Source organism: Nannospalax galili, unplaced genomic scaffold, assembly GCF_000622305.1.
Source record: "Nannospalax galili isolate Female #2095 unplaced genomic scaffold, S.galili_v1.0 scaffold265, whole genome shotgun sequence".
Classification (NCBI taxonomy): Eukaryota; Metazoa; Chordata; class Mammalia; order Rodentia; family Spalacidae; genus Nannospalax; species Nannospalax galili.
The window spans coordinates 1,257,481-1,274,784 of record NW_008353747.1 but is presented as its reverse complement, the minus strand read 5'-3'; the positions used below and the strand labels follow the sequence as shown (position 1 = coordinate 1,274,784).

At 46.3% G+C, this 17,304-nt stretch overlaps 1 protein-coding gene across 21 annotated transcripts in view; it reads left to right on the top strand.

Annotated features, from left to right (window-relative positions):
* The window catches only part of Cep164 (centrosomal protein 164), a 78,114-nt gene that overhangs the window by 34,568 nt on the left and 26,242 nt on the right, over window positions 1-17,304 (top strand). For all 21 annotated transcript variants that reach the window (XR_003846759.1, XM_029554952.1, XM_029554936.1 and 18 more), the window contains 4 exons: window positions 882-959; window positions 12,408-12,803; window positions 14,357-14,437; window positions 16,468-16,551. Coding sequence is in view for 20 of the 21 variants with exons in the window: in XM_029554952.1 (XP_029410812.1) it covers window positions 882-959; window positions 12,408-12,803; window positions 14,357-14,437; window positions 16,468-16,551 (639 nt within the window). In the remaining variant the exon portion in view is untranslated. The remainder of the gene's footprint in view (window positions 1-881; window positions 960-12,407; window positions 12,804-14,356; window positions 14,438-16,467; window positions 16,552-17,304) is intronic.

Below are 17,304 nucleotides of genomic sequence, written 5' to 3'. Positions count from 1 at the left end.
ATTTATTTATTTATTTATTTATTATTTTATGTGTATGAGTGTATTGCCACATGTATGTAAGTGCACTCGTGTAGTGCAATGCCTGTGGAGAACAGAAGAAGGTGTCGGAGCCCTTGGAACTGGAGTTACAGACAGTAGTTAGCTGCCATGTGGGTGCTGGGATTCAAACCTGGGTCTTCTGCAAGAACAGTGTTCTGAACCATCTCTCCAGCCCTACGATTTGATATTTTAACTAAGTGTACAATAATTAAGGGATGTTAGATATCTCTATAAGTTGCAACCATCACTACTATCCATTTCTAGAACTTGTATATAATCTCAGACTCTAGCCATTAAACAATGACTCCTCATTTCCTCTCCCTCCAGTCCCTGGTAACCTTTAATCTATTTTATGTGCATGAATTTGCCTATTCTAGACATTTTCTATGAGTAAAATCATATGGTGTTTTCCTTTCATATCTGGCACATTTTCACTTAGTGTGTGCTAGTCAATATGTAAACATTCTTTTTGAAAGCTGAATGCTACTCTGTTGTACATATGGACCACGTTTTGTTTGATGACACATAGATCATTGCTACCTTTGGCTAACCTCTGAGCCATTTTAAAAATGAGTGGAATGATTTTTCTGCCCATAACGTACTTTCTTGATCAGTCAGCATGCCTCTTAGGTCTGATCTAGAGAATACAACATACTTGGGTGGCACAAAGCATTGTACCCATTGGGTAAAGGGCTGCTTAGAGGCCGTCCTGCCCTGGAGTCCACTGAAGCCCTGCCTGGGCACCTTTTCCTGGCTCAGTAGTACCCGCTTCTCTGCACACTCCTCATGCTGGGCTGGTTAGTTCCCTCAGGCTTGCCATTCATAATTGTTTTTGTTTGCAGAGTGTCAGATACTCCCGGGTGCTCCTCAAGAACCTGCACCTGGACCTGGGGACTCTGGGGGGCAACTTTGAGTATGAGGTAAGAGCCTGAAGACCCTGCTGTCTGATGCCTCTGCCTGGTTCCCTTTCTTTGTTCTGAAGCTTTTCAGTTTTTGCAGAGGCATATCTGGAAAGGGAGCCATTCTGTCCCAGCCTTGTGCAGGGCTTCTGGGTCTGGGACAGGGAATTCATTCATTTTCTCTGATTTTTATGACCATGAAAGTTCCTACATTAGTAGGTACTTTGCTTTTGTGGCTCAGTGTCATATGAGCAGAAATGAGAGCTGTATGCTTATGGCCCTCTTGAGTTCTGCAGTCTCAGCCTATAGAGGGAGGAACGTGCTTGTCTAGATACCAGGGAAACTTGGTTGGAGAGATGCCATTTGACTTGGGTCTTGAAGAGAAGCTAAGTTTAGACAGGGATGATACCAGGAAATAGTCTTGGCAAACAAATAGTCCATGCAAAGATGGAAACCTGGGAAAAAGCAGAATATGGAAGGGAGGTACTTCTAGGACATGCTTCCAAGTTCCCATCCCTTCCTCTGAGACCTGTCCTCTGCTGCTGTCAGAATGTTCTAAAGAACAAACGAGCAGTAACTCACTGTATTATAAGACCTGAAACCTTCAATGCATTTTTCTAGAGTGTGATAATAGCAGTTGCAGGAAAGGAACATTTTCCTCTGTATATCCTCTGTTCAGTGTCTATTGTGTGTCCTGTCTCCTGCCCAGTGTATACTGTATGCTCTCTGTCTAGTGTCTGATTTGGTAAATTTTTTTTTTTTGAGACAGCATCTCCCTGTAGCCCCAGCTGTCCTGGAACTCACTATGTAGACCAGGCTGGCCTTGAACTCACAGAAATCCACTTGCCTCTGCCTCCTGAGTGCTGGGATTAAAGGTATGTGCTACCATGTCTAGCCCTGATTTGGTAATTTTTAAAAATTTTTTTTGATCCTTTTGAGACAGCATCTGCCTATAGGCCCAGGTGGACTGGAACTCACTATGTAGACCAGGCTGGCCTTGACTCATAGAGATCCGCCTGCCTCTGCTGGCATTAAAGGCGTGCACCACCACGCCTAGTTCCTATATTACATTCTTTTAAATACCTTGAGCACCTTAAAGTAAAAAAGTCACTCTTATGATTATGGAATGCTGATCCCTAAATGGGATACCTGTATCACAGCTTCTCCTCCCAAGGCTTAGGGATAATTGTGGAAAAGGAGGTGGAAAGACTTTAAGAGCCAGAGGTGGTAACTGACTTTAAGGAAACGGTGTTTTCCGGACAACAGGGAAGTTCATCATATGAACTCACAGCATTTGTGACAATATGCACAAGAACTCTGTCAAGCTCAAGCCAGACAAAACCCTAGCACAGAGATGGGGAGGTGAGTAAGAAGCCCAGCCCTAGCTGAGGAACTATTGGTACTTGATGTTGTTGGGAGAGGGGGAGTCAGTTTTCTTTAAGGGTGTGACACTGGGTAGGGTGATCAGGTTCTAGGGGATGCATTCACACTTAAGAGTATATGGGGACACAAATTAGACTCTATAAGCCTTAAAAAAAATAATAGAGGACATGAATTTGGGGGTATGTGGGTACTAACACAGGGGTTACTACCCCTGTGAGATGGGGGAAAGACCTGAATATGATGAAAATACATTGTATGCAGTTTGCAAAGATTCAGTAAAAATGAATAATAAAAAAAGAAATATCCTCTGACACACACACACACAGAGCCACTCTTAAATTATTAGAATGATCACAAAGCGGACCGATAAAACAAATGTGCTCCCATCACAGGCTGCTTTCTTTTTAATTTTTTTTCTTTTTTGGTCTTTTTGAGACAGGGTCTCCCTGTAGCCCCAGCTGGCCTGGAACTCACGTTGTACACCAGCCTGGCCTTGAACTCACAGAGATCTGCCTGCCTCTGCCTCCCTAGTGCTGGGACTAAAGGTGTGTGCCACCACACCTGGCTTTTAATGTTTAAAAAAATATTATTTTTTTATGTGTATGAGTATATTGCCTGCATGTATGTAAGTGCACCCATGTTGTACGATGCTCAAGGAGGTCAGAAGAAGTCATTGGATTCCCCTGGAACAGGAGTTACAGATGGTTGTTAGCTGCCATGTGGGTGCTGGGAATTGAACCTGGGTCCTCTGTAAGAGCAGCCAATGCTCTTAACGGTTGGGCCATCTCTCTAGCCCATCCTTAATTTTTTAGAAGACTTTTAAAATTATTATTTTTATTTTATGTGTATGAGTGTATTGCTTGCATGTGTATAAGTGCACCTGTGTTGTGCAATGCCCAGGGAGGTCAGATGAGGGTGTTGGATCCCCTGGAACTGGAGTTTAGAACAGTTGTTAGCCGCCATGTGGGTGCTGGGAATCGAACCTGGGTCTTCTGTAAGAGCAGTTCATGCTCTTAAGTGCTGAGCCATCTCTCTAGCCCCCCCATCTTTTTTTTTTTTTTTTTGTCTTTTTGAGACAGGGTCTCCGTGTAGCCCCAGCTGTCCTGGAACTCACTATGTAGACCAGGCTGGCCTTGAACTCACAGAGATCCGCCTGCCTCTGCCTCCCGAGTGCTGGGATTAAAGGTGTGCGCCACCATGCCCGGCTTCTTTTTAATTTTTTTGACTGATTTATTTTTAACTGATTTATATTCTGTTTATGTTATTTTTTTGACTGATTTATTTTTAACAGATTTATGTTATGTGTATGAATGTTTTGCCTATATGTATATAAGTGCACCTTGTACAGTGCCTGTGGAGGTCAGAAGAGGGCATTGGATTCCTTAGAACTGGAGTTATGGATGATTGTTAGCCACCAATGTGGATGCTGGGAACTGAACACCAGTCCTCTGCAAGAACAGCCAGTGCTCTTAATTACTGAGCCATCTCTCCAGCCCCACAATTGGCTTCTTTATTATCCCTTATTATTTCTTTTTTTCTCTGTGTGTGTGTGTGTGTGTGTGTGTGTGTATTGTATGTATGCGTATGTGCACATGTGTATGTGTGGTGCCCATGCTCAAGTGCGTGCGTGTGGAGGCCAGAGGAGGACAGTGGGTCCTGCTCCATCACCTTCTGTCTTATTCCCTCGAGATAGTGTCTCTCACTGAGCCTGTAGCTAAGGCAGCAGCCCCCAAACCCCAGCAGTCCTTCTGTGTGTGTCCCGCACATTGCTGGGGTTACAGACGTGTGACTATACCTGGTTTTTTATGTGGGTCCTGGAGATAGAACTTGGGTAATCAGGCTTGGTGGCAAGTGAAATTTATCTCACCAGCATGATTCCTTATTATTTTTGATTCATATTTTTTGGTTCTCACCACACCTGGGGAGTCAGGTACTGTCTCAGGCTGGCTGAGGCTTCAGGTGCTGGCTGACGGGCTCTGGTTTGCTACTTGAGACCTGCATTGTGGGAACACCCCATAAGGGGACCCAACTCGACCTTTTGGGCAGGACCCATTTCATAGTGAGGCTTTGCCTGTTTTCTCAGAAACTGTCCAACTTTTTGGTTCTGCACAGTCAGATATGTTTTGTGGCTTTAACACTTTCTGCCAAATGCGACACTTTTTTTCTGAGTGTCCCATCTGTAGTTTCAGTCTGATACATGTTTGCTTTGAAACGGTTACTTCTGACTGGAGCCTAGTTTGGTTGGGGTAGAGAATTCAGTTGGTTGTCTGACATGAGGACTTTGTTTTTTGTCTCACTCACTGTTAACCAGTATAGACTAACTGGTGGTCTCAATGGAAATGCTCAGTTTTACACCTAGGATGATTGTGATTAGGAGGAGGGGAGTCAGGAAGACTTGCTTGCTTTTGGTAAAGAAGGATAGTTTCCTGGAGACTGAGCATATTGAGGTGTAGATCCTGCCTGTGTAATTGATGCCTGCACACCCAGCACCTAGCCCACTGTACACCCAGCACCTAACCCACTGTACACCCAACACCTAGCCCACTGTACACCCAGCACCTAACCCACTGTACACCCAGCACCTAACCCACTGTATACCCAGCACCTAGCCCACTGTACACCCAGTACCTAACCCACTGTACACCCAGCACCTAGCCCACTGTATACCCAGCAGCTAGCCCACTGTACACCAGCACCTAGCCCACTGTACACCCAGCACCTAACCCACTGTACACCCAGCACCTAGCCCACTGTACACACCCAGCACCTAACCCACTGTATACCTAGCACCTAACCCACTGTACACCCAGCACCTAGCCCACTGTACACCCAGCACCTGACCTACTGTACACCCAGTACCTAGCCCACTGTACACCCAGCACCTAACCCCCTGTACACCCAGCACCTAGCCCACTGTATACCCAGCACCTAGCCCACTGTACACCAGCACCTAGCCCATTGTCTGGAACATAGGAAGTGCTTGAGTATGCTTTATTTAATAGCTGAGACAGTGAATAAATGAATGAATGAATGAATGAATGAATGAATGAGCCATACTTGGAGGGGGTGGGTGTGTCAAGGCCTGTTGGGTGGTATTTTTTCCTTCCCTTGGCTTTCTCAGGTTGTATAGAGTAGATATTTGGTCCTTGCTGAGGAGATGATGGGTTGAAGATCCCATTGTAGATTCATATTAATTCTGACCTTGAGTTTTACTTCTTAATGGATTACCAATGCCAACCAAAAAAGGATATTTTCATCTTTGACATATCTTGGACTCCTGAATCTTTCCCTCTGGTGATCAGTGGTAAAGGCGCTTTTTTTTTTGTTTGTTTGTTTGTTTTTTTTCTCTTTTTGAGACAGGGTCTCCCTGTAGCCCCAACTGTCCTGGAACTCACTATGTAGACCAGGCTGGCCTTGAACTCACAGAGATCTGCCTGCCTCTGCCTCCTGAGTGCTGGGATTAAAGGTGTGCGCCACCAAGCCCAGCAGGAAAGGCGCTTTTTAAACATTTTTTTTGTAGCTGGTTTGGCACCACAGCATGATGGGGAAATGTCTGGAGTAGGAGATGCTCAGTACACCTCCTGTCTTCAGTTCTCTGCCACATGGAGTGTTAGAGTCCTATGTTTTAACCTCAGGTAGGTCTCAGGGCTTTTTCTTGGGGAAAAATTAGTGGCGGAGATGAATGCAGGTTTCTAGACAGGCTAAGCTGCTTCCACTTGGGTGCTGTTCTTTGAACTTGGCTTGTGTCCCAGTGTACAGTCTTTGGGTCCTCTGAGCTGTCTACCTTTTCCCACTTGAGTCTCTCAGTCAGCCCTTGTTTTTCCTGGGTTAGCTCTGCTCTGTCTCACTGAGCAGTCACTTTGCTCCTGCTTCCATAAGAGGGCAGTAGGGTGGTAAGAATGCAGTTCTGTCTGTATTTCCTCCCTCCCCTGCCTTCTAACCTAAACCCTTTGCTAGTCTTTCACAGACCAGAAGGGAAAAGGTTCATGGAACCCACACTGAGAAGGCATCTGAGGGAGAGGGGGAGACAGAGGGTGAGTGAGCAGGCAGTATGTGGTCATGTGGTGCTGATGAAAAGCTATCAACCGTCAAAGGAGAGGGAGGGAGCCCCGGCTTAGAAATCACAGGATGATGTCAGTGTGATTGGAAAGTGCTAACTATACCCGGGGAGCTGTGCAAAGAATTGAGACCAACTGAATGGGCATGAGACCTGGAAAAGAAACCTGACTGATGGTTGGCCTGGCAGTAGCCTCCCCAGAACCATGAGAATGCATGGACATGCTGTTGAACCCTACCATCTCTGTCCCTCATGACCCACTCTGCTCTGCTATGTGGATCATAGGAGCCTCTGCCTTTGTGCTTAGGCAGAGGAGGTGGGGACTACAACCTCTGGCTTTGGAGGAGTGCTAAATATTCAAGAACTGGATCTTTTTAAAAATTTATTTATTTTTTGTTTTTTTTTTTGAGACAGGGTCTCTCTATAGCCCCAGCTGGCCTGGAACTCACTATGTAGACCAGGCTGGCCTTGAACTCATGGAGATCCGCCTGCCTCTGCTTCACAAGTGCTGGGATTAAAGGCGTGTGTCACCACACCCGGCTTGTTTATTTATTTTTATGTGTATGACTATATTGCCTATAAGTGTATAAGTATACTCTTGTTGTGCATTGCCTGCAGAGGTCAGAAAGGGGTGTTGGATCGCCTAGAAAAGAAACCTGGAGTTACAGACGGTTGTTAGCCACCATGTGGGTGCTGGGAATCAAACCTGGGTCCTCTGCAAGAGCAGTCAGTGCTCTTAACTGCTGAGTCATCTCTCCAGCTCCCAAGAACTGGTTCTTTAAGGCACTTTTCTTAACTCCTTTCCTTGTGCATATGGTGGGGTCTTGAAATATGCCTTGAGAAGCTCAAGGACCTGGGGCTGGGGTAGGAGGAAACTGAGGAATATGACTGTGGATGGGCCCGGGGTAGAGCCATGCACCTACAGAGCCTGCAGCCTGCACACAGATGCTTGGAGTGTGTGTGCTGGATGAGGGCTCCAGGCTGTAGGCCTGGTGACATTCTAAGGAACAGGGGCTGAGTAGACAGGGGAAGTGTGGAGTCAGATGAGACCCTTGGCTTCTGGCATCCATTTGTGGATAATGCATGACTGGTGTCTGGTTTCCCCTGCTCTCTCCACCCATGTCTGGTTGTCCTGTCATTGCAGTTAGTGAATGTGGATGCAGATTAAGCTTGGTTATTATTTATTTATTTATTTTTGACACAGGTTCTCCCTGTTCCCCCAGCTGGCCTGGAACTCCTTATGTAGGTCAGGCTGGCCTTGATCTCACAGAGACTCACCTGCCTCAGCCTCCCAAGTGTTGGGACTAAAGGAGTGCCACCATGCCTGGCTAATGTCATTTATTAAAAAAAAATTATCTAGATGTATTTATTTATTTTTTAATGTGTGTGAAGGTTTTATCTGCATGTATATAAATGCACCCATGTCATGCAGCACACATGAATGCCAGAGGAGGGTGTCAGATCCCCCCAAACTGGAGTTATAGATGGCTGCTAGTTGCCATTTGGATGCTGGGAACTGAACCTGGGTCCTCTACAAGAGCAGCCAGTGCTCCTGACTGCTGAACCATCTCTCCATCTCCCAGGGTCATTTATTTAATGTTAACCATAATATTTTAGCAATTCAGTATTTAGGTAGGCAGACTGAGATCAGTCTCATGTGAAAGTCTTCCTTTTCGGGTAGAGAGGTGCAGGGGAAGCCAGGACCTGTGCATGCTAAGCACATGTTCTACTAGTGAGCTCTACCCAAGCTGAAAATCATCTTCTGAAGGATTTAAGCTCAAGAGTTGGCTAGATAGCGCCAAAGAGCCTTGTAGTCTGGCTGTGTTCTCTCAGGTATAAAGATGGGGATCTACCTATACCTTGTATTCTCTGCTTTTTTCAGTCTTGGGAATGGAATCCAGGGCCTCAGGTACTAGGCACTTGATATACTGCTGAGCTGCATACCCAGCCACTGATAGCCTCTGAGTTTGGATGGTTTATTTGCTTTTTCATCATTTTGAATAGTTAACATTTGTTTAAGTGTTTTTTGTTTTTTTTTAATTTCATATGCACCATTATGATATAGTCTAATCCCTGTATGACCTTGGTGAATAAATATTATACCACCATTTGGCAGAGGAGGAAGGGAAAGAAACCTCAGCTTCTGCCTCTGTTTCACACATGCATTCATTGAAAAAAAATCTCAGGTAATAGGACTTTACTGAACATCTGCTAGATACCAGAGATGGGGTTTTGAGCACAATAGAGAACTCATTTGGTGAGGGAAATAGACAAAGAAACCCCAGCTATTACAGCTACTGTTGTGGAGAGACCCAGGGCCCAGGGCCCAAAGACCAAGGAAAGCTTCCTGAGAGAGGTGTTGCTGTGAGGACCAGGGGATAATTTGTCAGGGAAGAAGTGGAGAGTTTGGTTTAAGAATACACACGGCGGGGGGCGGCGGGGAGAATACGCATGGAACAGGGGAGTGAAAAGTAGATTTGATCAAAATTAGATGAACTCATGTATGAAGGAAAAAATATTAGAAACAAAAAAATCAAATGGAAATAATGTGTATGGTAGGAGTGGAGATGTGGCTTTGTGTCGAGTACAGGCTTAGCATGTGCTAAGTTTGACCTCTTCAAAAACTCAAGAGACTGTGCATAGCAGGTTAGAGAACCAGTGCAGTGTTTATCCCTGGGCAAGAGGAGATGCATGTAGGATGTGACTGGGGCAGACTGTGAGAAGCAGGAAGAGCCCCTGGGGGCTGTGCCTACAGACTAGGGGGTCTGACACTCCTTCTGTCTCCTGATCCAAAGTTTGTTGCCAGGCAATCCTCTTAGGACCAGGTTTCATTCCCAGATTCAAGGAGGGAAGCAAGAGAACCTTCCTTCATTCCAAGATGAGTCTGGCCAGGGTTGGTTGGCTTCACTTGCTGAGTGAGACATGTGGCTGACCAGACACTCTTTGCCTACCCAAAGAAACATCCACCTCCTCCTTTGAGCTGATAGAACCCCACAGACTAGCTGTGGAGTCCTGCCAAGTGTTTTCTGCTGTGGCCTTAGCCAGAAGCTCCTTTTCTGAAGAGAAGGAGCCCATCCCCCCTTTTTTTCAACTTAAAAATGATGGCCGAGTTACTCTGTGAGTTTTGGGTGTGTGGCAGGGTGGCCCTGGGCATTACCTGCCTTCTCTACTTTACCTTCTGCTTTTTTTTCAGGAACAGGCTTGGGGCTGGTGAGAGTGTCACACCTGCATTTAGCACTTCTTTGCTTTGAGCAGTAGAAACTCAAGACCAGGGCCATCTAGAACACTTCACTTTTCTTAGTGTTAGCTTAGTTTCTTGAGGACAAGATCCGTCAGATCATACTCAGTTTCCAAAGGCCACCGGTGTTTGGCACCTTGAAGGTGCTCAGTTGCTAAATGTGTGGGTTTCATCATAGAACATTACCTAACATTTCTGGGGCACTGACAGTGTAGACAGGTATAGTTCTAAGTTCCTTAACTCACTTAATGAGTGCCAACTCATCTAATCTTCCCAGCAACCCTGAGAGGTAGGCACACCTTATATCTGTGTATTTAAGAGGAAGAAACCGAAGCACAGAAAAGTCAAGCAATCTTTTTGGGATTACACATCTGTAAGTGTGGGATCAAGAGTGGTGCCTAGGCAGGATGTCTCAAAAGCCGAGCTCTGAACCGCTCTGCTTTCCTGCTTCCCTTCACCATTCCTGGGGAGCCTGGATTAGCTTGTCTTGAGACTGCCAGACCCGTAGGCAATGGTCCCATCTTGGATGCTTACAGATACTTAACTAGAAAACAACAAAGGCCATGTTTAGGTCTTCTCCTTTTTACTTTCTGCTTGTGGTAATCAGCTTTCTATCTCTATAATGAAATACCTAAAAGAATTAATAGGCCTTAATAAGATGTATTAAGAAATGGTTTATTCTTGGCCTGGAGAGATGGCTCAGTGGTTAAGAGCACTGACTGCTCTTGCAGAGGACCTAGGTTTGATTCCCAGTACCCACATGGTGGCTATGAACCGTCCTTGACTCCAGTTCCAGGGGAATCCTAAGCCCTCTTCTAACCTCCGCAGCATTGCATGACACAGGTGTACTCACATACATTCAGGCAATATACTTGTGCACATAAAATAAAAATAATAAACAAAATATTTTAAAAATTTTTAAAAAGAAATGGCTTATTCTTGCCTCCAATTTTGAAGTTCAAGGCCATGATTGATTAACTCCATTGTCTTGGGTCTGTGGTGAGGCAGCACATCATGGCAGCATGTGGCAGAGCAAAATTGTTCACTTTATGAGCTAAGGAGCACAGGGAGGAAGGGGCTAGAGTCCCATAATCCCTGTCAAAGACCCACCCCCAGTAACCTTAAGACTTCCCAATAGGGCCCATGTTCTAAAAGTTCCACCCCCTCCTAATAAGTACCACCCTGGAACCAAGCCTCCATCGTATGGGCTTTTGTGGGACCCACCTGATCCAAACTATCACAGTAATCATGCTTTGTTTGAATCTTCCTGGTAGGGAATTTGGAAGTCTTAAAAATCCCTGATCAGGAGTTGTTTAGCCTGGCAGCCCCAATATTCGCACAGATGTTTTTCTGGAAGGAAGGCTCTCAGCTTGAGCCCAAGAGAGATCACTGACTATATTTCTGAGGGTGGGTTTTCTGTTTCTATTTTGGTGAATTCTATAAAGAATTCAGAAGAAGCAGTCTTGTGTTTTCACTAGTATAAAGTGAGGTTTGTATGTGAGAAGCAGGGTGTGGTCACTGTGTAAGTGTGTAACTCAAATCTTCTTTCAAGAGACCTTGCTAAGGGGAGTTGAGGAGATTGACAGCTGCCTGCAACTGCCCCTTCTGTATTTTCTGGTTCACGCCAAGACTGTGCTTCCTCTTGGTTTAACAGGTTGTAACAGGGGTCTGGGAATAGGGCCTTTTCCAAAGCCTGACGTGGGACTCCTCTGATGGCAGCTTGCTTGAGCACTTTGCTTTTCTGGCCAAGGTTCTTAGAACTGTCTGTGCTTCTCGTCTTTCTCTGACATGGGTGTTGGATCTGTGTTGGGTTATAAAGCCCCCTTTCCCCCATCCCTTTGTCCATCATAGGTATCATTTCTGATAAAATCTCTTGCCTAGTTGATCCTGCCTTAGCATTTGCTTTGCAGTGGCCCACATTATGGATCCTGGGCAAAAGATGCTCTCTGTGAGGTTGTTGGTGATTAACTTGTACAGGGAAGTTTAGGGGAAGGAAAGACACCCTCCCTGCTATGAAAAATGAAAAAAAAAAAAACCCAACTTTGCTATTATTCCCTCACATGGTATCCATCATCATCTTGAGTAAATATTGGCTTCTGAGTCTTAGAATTTGGCTAATGGGGCCAGAGCCAGTCAGCTTTCTTAGTGGAGGACATGATAGATGATGACAGAGTTGCAGTGATTTCCAAGCCCATCAATACATGGGGCCCCAGTTAGGTATGTCCACACTATCATAGAAATTCCCATTTGGTAGATCCGGATGGGAGTTGGGGGCAGCAATCTGTGCTTTGGAAAAGCTATTTGGGAGAAAGGCTGGGGAGATAGCTTAGTGGGTAAAGTGCTCACTGCTTAAGATTGAGGACTTGAGTTCTGATCCCCAGCATTCATTTAAAAATCCAGGTGTGTTGAAGCATATCTGTAACCTCTGTGATAGGGGCAAGGAGACAGGTGGATACCTGGAACATGTCCAGCTAGTCTAACTAAATTGGTAAGCTCCAGATTCAGTGAGAGGCCATGCCTCAAAATAAGGTGGGGTGCGACTGGAAAAGACACCTTAATCTACCTCTGACATTCTGCATGCACACACAGACACCCCTGTGCATGTATTTGTACACACATGCAAACATGCACACAAACCACACACACACACACACACACACACACACACACACACACAGAGTTATTTGGGTGTGGCATAATTCTTGTCCCCTAAGAGTCAAGGAATGGCCACTCCATCTTGTAGCAGTCTCTAAACTTTTTGGTATCTCTTGTGTGCTCCTTTCTTAAACAGTCTACTTCCCAGGAGTCTCCGAGAACCAGCCAGCCAGTGGACAAGAAGGACGTTTCTGTTGACTCAGATGCCGCCCGACCCCCTACCCCCAGCAAGCTGTTCAGTCAGGGTGCAGACAGCAGTCTGAATAGTACTGATGGCAGCAAGTCCCAGGGAAAAGGGGCAACTTGTTGGTGCCCACAAAAAGAAGAGAGTAAGAAAAGTGATCCTGAGGCCTCTGTGAGTCCAGTGGCTTCTGAGGTGGGCCCTGGAGGTGATCAGCCTACCAAGGTCTCTGAAAAGGAGCAGGCCAAGGACCCAGCAGATGTAGAAAAGGAGGGTTCTAAAAGGGAAGATGCAGCAAAGGAGCCAAAGGAGGTTTCTGCCCTGGAAGAGACCATGTCAGATGCCAGTGAGGTAAGTCTCCATGTCTTAAGGCAGGTGCCGGCTGCAACCCACTGCTGTTCTCTCCATCCCTGTACAGCTTCCTGCCTCTAGTCTCTTACTGAGTTAGGAGCTGCACCGAGCTGTCAACATCAGCCAGAACCCTTAATTGTGACAAATATGCCCAGATCCAGCAGGCAGCAAAACCCTGAATGAAACTGCAAACCTGCTGGCACTGGGAACTCGAGCAGAAACATGTTTTCCTGTTGGCACCCTTCTGGAGTATTCATGTTCTCCTCTCTGGCTTCTTCCCCTCCTCTGCCTCCTGCTTCTATGTGTAGTCTTGGTTTGCTGCAATCTGAGTTCCTGTAAGTGTGTGTGTGTGTGTGTGTGTGTGTGTGTGTGTGTGTGTGTATGTGTGGAGTGAACGCTATCACAATTGAGCTACACCAGCATAGGTAGCTTAGATTACAGGAAGACTCTTATTCATTTCTGTGACAATTTCTGGACCAACCCCAAACATGGAAATGGTTGCTTTCACAAGATTAGTCCAATGACCAAAATGGTCAAAGTAAGTCTGTATAGAGGGAGGACCTTTGGTGTTACAGCTTTTCTGACTGTTAGTCCTGTTCATCCTCCAGGTGGGTAGTGAGGGAATTCATTTAAAGAACTTTTATCTCTGGAAAGGATATTTCCGGAGCTGGAGGGATGGCTCAGTCTGTAGAGTGCTTGTGCAAACATGAAGACCTGAGTTCAATCCCCAGAACCCATCTTAAAAGCCAGGTGTGGTGGTACACACTTACAATCCTAACACTGGGAAGGTGGAGACAGCTAGATTCTTGGAACTCATTGTCTAGCCAGCCTAGCCAGATCAGGTGGGCCCCAGGTCCCTGAGAGACCCTATTTCAAAAACAAGGTGGAGGGACTAGAGAGATGGCTCTCAAGTTAAGAACTTTCTGCTCTTGCTGAGGACTCACTTTGGTTCTCAGCATCCATATAGTGGCTCACAGCTGCTTAGAACTCTAGTTCCAGGGGATCCGATGACCTCCTCTGGCCTCCTCAGGTACCAGGCACACATGGTGCACTTACATACCTGCAGGCACTCACATACATAAGTCAAAATAAATAAATCTTTAAAAAAAAAAAGGTGGACAACCATCCTGAGGAACAACACATAAGACTGACCTGGTCTGTACATGCACCCACACCAACCTGCATAGACACATACACACACATGCTTGCACACACACATCTGCACACCCTGCACACACATGAACAAGCACACATCAACACATTTTATTTTTTAGGAAAGCCTCACATTTCCACACTGCCGGATTCCTGTCCCGATTTTTGGTCTTTCTTTTGTGTGTGAATCTTGATCTAATTTAGGATGTGATTGTTCACTCTCAGCATGACTAACTACCCAGTGGGGTGTAGACTGATATTTATTAGCTTTCAAAATAGGTAGGTTTCAGCTTGGGCTTGAGTTCTGAGTTGGCACTGTGGCCTGATGGGAATTCTCTGGTCGGTGGCCCTGTCTCTGTCTACTCAGTTCTGGAGGATTTCTCTGTGATGTGTCTTTCCAGGAGTCAGAGATCCTTGAGCACATGAAGAACTCACAGCTTTCAGGCTCTGAAGCTTTTCAACCTAAGTCCTTCCTTGGCCTGGTGAGTCGACAGTGAGTAGCAGCAGGGTGGTGGGTAAGAGGATGGGCCTTCTTTTCCCCAGGGTAACACAGCTAGGAAGTGGGAGAGTTAGCACTCAAAGCTAGGTCTTGTTAGTTCTTCTTTCTCAACCTGTTAACCAAGGTTAGCACTGCCTGTTTTATAGGTTTGCTGTGAGAAGAAAGTGAGGCAGAGTGTATAAGCTAAGTATCAGCTGCTAGTACTCTACTATGTGTGATTTGTCTGTGAGGTCACCTGAGTTGCTTGGAGCTCAAACTGGACTATTACACAAATTCAAGAGGTTACAGGCTCAAGTGCAGCGTTCCTGAGTCACTGAGCCACAGTGAGGACCGGTCACTAGGCTCTGGCCAGGAGAGATGCTGTGGTTTTATTTTGAAAGTTCGAAAGTTTTAGGCTTTTCCCTGCACTGCCAGGTTATCCATGATTTCTCTCTCCGAGAACTTCTGCCCAGTCTGATGGATACTGATTCCATTTGCTGTGTCTGAGTTAGGTGCTTTTTTTTTGGACACAGGGTTTCACCATGTAGACCAGGCTGACCTTGAATTCATAGAGACCCACCTGCCTCTGCCTTGTAAAAGCATGCAACACCATGCCCAGCAGAGCCAGGTACTTTTGGCCTTATTATTACTACTACGTGACCCCCTCCACCTGTTCAGAGGAGGCAGATATAAAGGAAGGGATTAGTGGGAGAGGCTCAGGAATGACCAGTGAAGCCAAGAGGGGTATAGATGAGTTAGGTGCCAGTATGCTTTAGCCCCACACTGAGCTGTGGGTTTCAGAGGCAGATGGCAGCTGTGTTTGGTGGAGTAGAAGTCAAACTGAAAAGATACCACCAAGAAAGAAGAAAACCCACAAACTAGAAAGGGAAGCCAAAAGTCACTGTTGGGGAAAAAAAAAAATCTATGAAAAATAGCCGTATATACTGAACTCTTGGATACAAGAGGTCTGGCCCTTCCCAAGCTGCTGCTGTGTGGTGCCATGTGCCCATCGGCATTTTTCTTCTCTGTGGGGGTGGAGGGAGGAAGCCATGGACAGCAGGACCAGACCTTGTCTGGGCGTCCTGCCATTCATCAGGCTGATGGCAGAACTGTCCCCATTAGCTTGCTGTTGGGTAGCAATCCTTCACTGAGCCCACTAGGCTCAGAGGGGGTGGGACATGGTCTGGTGGCAGCCAAAGGCCAGTGAGGAGTTGGCCTTTATGTGAATACCTGCCTCCAAGAGGATCCTGTACAGAAAGCACTACTAGTTAACCCCATTGTCCAGAGGGCTGCCTATATGGGAAGAGGGAAGGAATGAGCTGGAAGGAGCACATCAGTCTCTAGTTCCAAGCTGCTTGTGGGTTTCCTGGTACCTCTCTTGCCCTGGTTGAGCACTGGAGGGGCAGAGACAGCTGGAAACAGCTGTATAGCCTGTGTCAGGGAGAGAGTAGGCCTGGGGCTTCTTTCACCTCCAACCCCCTGTTACCAGCTTTATGTCCTGGGGCAAATTATGCATGCTCTCCGCCCGAAGCTGCATCTCTGGGAGGAGATGCAGCTCAGTCTAGCAGGGTTATATTTTTTGTCTATAACTTTATTGTGAAAAATATCAAATATATAGAAAAATCAAAAGAATTTTACAGTGAATCTCTCCACTCTCCACATAGTGTCTGGAATGAACTTTTTATTTTTGGCCTTTTGGAGACGGGGTCTCCCTGTAGCCCCATCTAGCTGTCCTTGAACTCACTATGTAGACCAGGCTGACCTTGAACTCAGAGATCCACTGCCTCTGCCTCCCAAGTGCAGGGATTAAAGCTGTGCGCCGCCACACCCAGCTCTAGAATGAATGCTTGAACTTTACTTCATCATCTTTCCTTTCGTCACAATGTTGGTTTGAGAATTTCATTAGATGTCAGTTCAGTGCCTGGGACATAGGGGACACCTTTCTGGAAGGTTGGTGTTGGGCGTAGAGGGAAAGGCCCGGTAAGTGCTGACTGCAACAGGCAGAACTGACTTTCTCATCTTCACCATCTCCAGGACTTTGGTTTTCGCAGCCATGTCTCAGAGCACCTGCTGGATGGTAACTTGCTTTCTCCGATCTTTAAGGGAACACATTGGAAGGTGAGCCTGGGTGGTGGCTGGGCTGGGACCTTATTGTCTCTGGCAGCCACTTAAAAATTTTATTTATTTCTTTTTATTTTGTGTATGGACGTTTTGCCTGCATGTATGTAAGTTTCCCATGTGTGTGCAATGCCTGCGGAGGCCAGAAGAGGTTCTATTGGATCCCTTGGAACTGGAGTTGTGGATGGTTGTTAGCTGCCATGTGGGGGCTAGGAACTGAACCCAGGTTTTCTGGAAGAACAGCCACTGTTCTTAACTGCTAAGCCACCTCTCCAGCCTCCTCTGCCCCTTTTTTGAGATCTGGCAGCCACTTTTGGGGGTGACCCATATGAGTCCTGTCCACAGCATGGATTTCTGGATGTTCTGTCCCTCCAGGCATGTCCTGATAGGGCTTCTGAGCATGGCTGCAATGTTGCAGCTATGCATTAAAACATTCCTGCCCCCCATGTATCCATTTATTCATTCAGCAACTGAGGATTGAAGGTTGACAACCTGACCATGCAGCCCTTCCAGCCCCATGCTCTGCCACCCAGCAGCTTGGTTTGCAGCTCCCCCTTACTGCAGTACACTCTCCACCTGCGTGGCTACTCTACCAGTCCTGCGGCTTCCCCTTTCACCCTCACAGGCTCTTCTTTGGTCTTGGGGGCCCACTGCTGCCGTTGCCCCTCTAAGGAGGATGACTTGTTCCCACTCGTTGCTCCCCTTGGGGTTTCTTACTTTGCTTCTTTTTAAAAAATATATATTTATTATTTC